General features: G+C 36.4%; 1 protein-coding gene across 1 annotated transcript; it reads right to left on the bottom strand.

Annotated features, from left to right (window-relative positions):
• Positions 1-979: 979 nt before the first annotated feature.
• Positions 980-2,685, bottom strand: LOC107006532. The gene is made up of 3 exons (XM_015205060.1): positions 2,078-2,685; positions 1,503-1,776; positions 980-1,396 (listed from the first exon to the last, which is right to left on the bottom strand). Exons 1-3 carry the CDS (start codon positions 2,683-2,685, stop codon positions 980-982), a joined length of 1,299 nt encoding a protein of 432 aa, XP_015060546.1.
• Positions 2,686-5,744: the final 3,059 nt, after the last annotated feature.

The raw sequence follows: 5,744 nt of genomic DNA, 5'->3' as shown, positions 1-5,744 counted from the left end.
TTTCTCTCCATACAAATAATGTCGCCATATTTTTAAAGCAAAAACTATAGAAACAAGTCCAAGATCATGAGTAGGATAATTCAATTCATGCGGTTTTAATTTCTGAGAGGCATAAGATATTACCTTCCCTTCTTGCATCAAAATGCATCCTAGACAATTCTGAGAAGCATCATTGTACACTACATATTATTTCCCTTCAATTGGTAGAGTAAGTATAGGTGCTTGAGCCAGTGAGGATTTGAGAGTTTCAGAGCTCTTTTTACATTTTTCATCCCAAATAAACATTGCTTCCTTCTGCAAGAGTTTAGTCAAAGGGGAGGAAATAATGGAGAAGCCTTTCACAAATCTCCTACAGTATCCTGCTAAGCCCAAGAAACTTCTTACATCAGTCGGACTTTTTGGAGGTCTCTATTCAACAACTTCCTGTATCTTACTAGGATCTACCTTCACGCCTTCACTTGATACAACATGTCCCAAAAAGACACCTCATTAATGCAAAATTTACACTTAGAAAGCTTAGAATAAAGTTCTTTCTCCTTCAAAATCTGCAAAATAATCTGGAGGTGCTTATTATGGTCTTCCCTACTTCTGGAATATATTAAGATATCAACTATAAAGACTACCACTAAATGATCAAGATAAGGCTTGAATACTCGATTCATTAAATCCATAAACACCGCAGAACCATTTGTTAATCTGTATGGCATCACCAAAAATTCATACTGACTATACCGAGTTCTAAAAGTTATTTTATGAAGATCATTCTCTCTAACACGCAGTTAGTGATATCGAGACCTTAAATCGATCTTTGAAAATACTTTATCACCCTTCAGTTGGTAAAACAAATCATCAATCCTTGGCAGTGGTTATCTATTCTTTATTGTTATTTTGATCAATTGTCTATAGTTAATACAAAGCCTAAGAGTGTCATATTTCTTCTTTACAAATAAATAGGGGCTCCCCAAGGAGAAACACTAGGTCAAATAAAACCTTTCTCAAGGAGTTCTTGCAATTGAGATTTCAATTCTTTTAATTCTTCACGAGCCATTCTATAAGGAGTGATGGAAATAGGGGTAGATCCAGGAGTAAGCTCGATTGGAAATTCAACATCTCTTTCCGAGGGTAATTCATGAAGAAATTTAGGAAATACTTCTTGAAAATCACATACAGCAGCTATGTCCTTGATACAAGGACTCTTCAAGTGTGTATCAACTATGTGAGCAAGGTATGCCTTACAGCCTTGACGCATCAATTTTCTTGCCAAGGCCGTAAAAATAATACTAGATGTCAATGATCTTTCACCTTGTATGCTGATATGTGAACATGTAGGATCTTTAAAAGTCACATGATTTGACCTACAATCTACGACTACATGATATTTGTAAGCCAGTCCATCCTGATAATAACATCAAAATCCTTGAAGGGTATTTCAATAAATCAACAAAGAAGACTAGATTTTGAATCACGAAGGAACAGTCACGATAAATTTGATTACACATAACCTGATAACCCACTGGACTTTCCACCAGCAAATAATAAGTTAGTCTCATGGATTTCACATTTTCAAGAAGAACAAGTGATGAACAAATATAGGAATGTGTAGAACCAGGATCAAACAATGTAAATACACACAAGCCAAATAAGTGAAATTTACCGACACCCACGTCTTGTCCATCTTGATCATCCCTCTGTCTTATAGCATAAGCGCGTGCAGTACCCCTTTGTCCACTAGCTTGATTAGCTCCACTTGCACCTGCTGTTTGGATATTTCTAGGCCTTTCACGTGTATTAGTTTGAGGAGATTAACAGAAAGCTTACGAATTGAACCTTCAGTTTTCAAGGAAGGAGCATTATTTGGATTAGGACAGTCCTTCACTTTATGATCAACGGTCACACAATTAAAACATGCACCAGAGGCTCTATAACTAGTACCATAATGATTCTTTCCACGTTGAGGACAAGTGGGAATGCGAGTCTTGCCTTGACATAATTTGGAGTGCTACCTGTTGAAAAATCTGTTCTGTTTTGCTTTTGTTGAGCTAGTTTGTTGTCACCACTAGCCTTATAATTATCAAACCTTCCCCTTATTGATGGACCTCCAAAATATGGTCTAGGCTTTTGGAATCTACTTTCATTTCTACTAGCTTCTTCATTATCAAGTCGTTCCCAAGTAAAAGCAGTAGACACTAACTTACAGAAGTTCTCATGTTGCAGTATCGCCACATTCTTTCTACTGGGATCATTTAAACCATCTTCGAATTTCCGGCACTTTTCATTTTCCATTTTAATAGTACCTCCAGCATAACGAGAGAATCTTAGAAACTTTTGTTCATATTCAGCAATAGACATGCCTCGTTGCCTTAGATTCAAAAACTTCTTTTTCTTTTCATTACAATAAGCAGGTGGTACATACTTCATACGAAATTCCTTAGGAGAATCATCCCAAGTAAGAACAAGAGGTTTTACCTTGGCATTTGAAACACTTACCCACCAATCATAAGCATCCTTTTGTAATAGTAAAATAGCATACTTAAATTTTGCAAAATCTGAACACTCCAACTGCTCAAACACCCTCTCCATGCGATCTGGCCATTGTTCAACATCAGTAGGATCAACAGTGCATTCAAACTCCACTCCACCCATTTTCCTCATTTTCTCAAAGTTAATCCCATTAGGATCATGCATCGATTAAGCCATGTGGTGGAAGAATTCAGACATCTTTTGAAAATTCATGACTTGAGTACCATGAATCATATGAGGATGTGAGCCAGCTCTTACACGATGGTGGTTTCCCGCTTCAGACCCACTAGGGTGGGGAACATACTCATTTGAGATGTATTCTCCAACCCCTTCCAGTGCATGACGTTGGGAAATAGAAGCACCTGAACCTTCACAAGCAGCTTCCATAAGTCGGTTCGAAGAAGTAGCCATAACTTATTCCTTCAAAAAGGAAGACCATACTTCATTAGGGACATGTACATGATGCATATGCACTCTATATGTAATAAGGATATGGAAAACCATATAAGTGAACATGAACTCTAAATAGAACCTTTTCGAAAGCAAGTAACTCACAACGAAAATCCTAGAACCATAAACCAAGGCTATGATACCAACACGTGTAGCGACCCTCTTCGAGAGATACCACAACTTGACAAGAAACCTAATTTAATGCTTGCGACATTTAAAAGAGATTAACGAAGGGAAACAAAATTGAAATATAATTAGTAAATCAACTAAACAACATACAAAGAATATCAAGTTGGATAATTAAAGCTCTAAATGTCAATAACGCTCGTAGAACCATTTTCCAAGAGGTTCAATAACAAGACTCAAAAAATATATACATCATGTCGTCACACCAAGCACGAGGAGAATCAAGAATGGTCGACCCCTGTATCAAAAAGGGTCAAAACCCAATAATCAAGACAACCCAAGAACCATATTAAAAATAGCTTTTTATTTCGTACAAAAAATGGACAACTCCTATACTTACGACAAACTAAAAATCCAGATTCAAGATGGAAAATGATCTAAATCAAGAGGCATGACAATAGTGACTAAGTCACAGCCACAAGAAGGACAAAGTCCCAACAAGAATGCCAAGTGATCAAACAATTCGTACAAGTGGGTGAGTTACACAAGAGTCTTTAACATCATAAATAACAACAACACGACAATGCAAACTGACAAGAGGTAACAAAGGTACCAAGATAATATTTAAGATATTCCAGAAGGTAAAAATAGTACATGTACTAATTTAACACAAACCTCAACTCTTTAGCAAAGAAAAAGTCCAACACGACTTCAAGAGTTCAAACCGTAGAGCAACAACTGTATGAAGGTCCTCAACTTTTTCACGAGTATATACAACCTTAAAAATACAATTAAATAACTTATTCAATTCCTAGAATCTCAATAATGCCGAAGTAAAATAGGGTAATCATCACAAGTAAGCCTAGCCTGAACAAATATGAGTAAGCTCCCAAAACAATGATTCTGTCCCATCAAAGTACTTCATGTTGCAACATAGTTTTGAAACAAGAAAGGCAAAATAGGACATTATATCCTTCATAAAATATGTTGGTACATCTAGTAAGCTTGAAAATAATCAAGAATCACCTCAAATAACATTTTTTACATAAAGATATAATCAAAACACTAAAAGTTTAATAGATAGGATTTCTAATTCCAGAAGTTGGACAGAACTTGTACTATGTTGCGTCCTATATTTCTAATCCATAACAGCAAAATTACAGTTTTTCATAAGCATAAGAGTTGTATAATTACGAATTATCCTTCCAAATCATATTTACTCACTGTAAACAAAAGTTAGAATGAACGAGATATGATTAAACTACCAAAAACTACCCAATATTAAAATAAATTCTTTATCACTTACCAAGATGAAGTGTGTGTGTTGGATTCAAGCAAAAAGGACCTAGTTTTTCTTTTGATGTTGAAGAACAACTACTTAAATAATGTTATAATGTTATTACACTTGAGGGAAAATGAATTCAATCAAAAGGGAGTATAAAAGTACATAGCTAAAAGTGTGATCCTTATCACATGTACACATGTCCTTCATACGTGCTGCCCAAATAAAAGTAGACTGCCTGAAATCCATACATACAAAACTGTATGGATATACCTGATTCCATAACTTCCAATTCATATGTATTTCTAATTAGTTAATTTACATAAATACCCCCATATAATGTCTTAAATGACGATAACAGTTTATGTTAAGCATGTTTTCAATTATCACAAAATTTTAAGATCTCAAATGAGAATAAGCATATTATGGTAATTAAGAAATGGTGTATTGACATAAAAATCTTGGTGTAGCATATTAGGGTGCTACATATTCACTATGTGCTTTTCCTAAGTCCCCATAGAGTTATTTATCCTAATTCATTTTGACGTTCCTTACATCTAATTACTAATAAAATGACACCACTTAACCGCCAACTAATAATGAATTAACCCCTAAGTCCCCTACTTAAAAATAATTTATTTCAACACTGCCTCACCAACAAGACCCTGACCCATGGACCATGGGTAGGTCTACATCCCGAAATGGTCCTTCATAGGTGGTGGTGTGCAACTATAAAATGAGGCCTTGACCCACGACCCATTTTCATGGGGCGTGGGTCCACCTACTGGCTGTGGATCTCCCAACCATGGGTGGACAACTTTTATGAGTTTTTAGGGACTTTTTAGGGGTCCTCTTCAAGAACCTATAGTTGGTCCTTGGGGGTCGTATCTTGATGTTATGCCCCGATACCCTTCATTCTTAACTCGCGAAGTCCAATCTATGACTCTAACCCTCAGGTCTAACTCTAGAACTCTCACATAAAGCTCTAGTTGAACTACTTCACTACATGGTATTGTTGAGAGTCAACTCCACATCCACCTTCTTATCTTGTAGAATACGGGCCCGTCTGCACAGCTAAGTGATCAACACCAGAAATGGGAAAGAAGTCTGGCGTTGCTTGGCCCTCATGGCATCTCCTCTTGATGATTGCACCAAAATTTAGTCATTTCCCAGCAATAATTGATCCAAGATAGGCCGCCTTTGTGCGTCATAAGATTGATTCATTCAAGGATTGCATATTTGTACTACTTATAAACCTTAACCAATACTGCGCCGCTACATTAAGATCTCTCTTCTCTATTGTCACTCTTGTCTCAATCCACTTAGGAGTACCATCAGCGAGTAGAGGGGCCAACCAAATTTTTAT

This window comes from Solanum pennellii, chromosome 12 (genome assembly GCF_001406875.1).
Source record: "Solanum pennellii chromosome 12, SPENNV200".
Classification (NCBI taxonomy): domain Eukaryota; kingdom Viridiplantae; phylum Streptophyta; class Magnoliopsida; order Solanales; family Solanaceae; genus Solanum; species Solanum pennellii.
Note: the sequence above shows the minus strand (reverse complement) of the source record. Positions and strands in the feature narration are given on the sequence as shown.

Bases quoted from the DNA above. Each gene is read 5' to 3' on its own strand.
- LOC107006532 (XM_015205060.1), bottom strand. From the start codon at position 2,685: ATGCATGATCCTAATGGGATTAACTTTGAGAAAATGAGGAAAATGGGT. The intron at 1,777-2,077 runs GTTTGATAATTA...TACACGTGAAAG, and splicing joins GGTCCATCAATAAGGGGAAG to GCCTAGAAATATCCAAACAG. The intron at 1,397-1,502 runs GTTATGTGTAAT...TGTTATTATCAG, and splicing joins AAAGTCCAGTGGGTTATCAG to GATGGACTGGCTTACAAATA.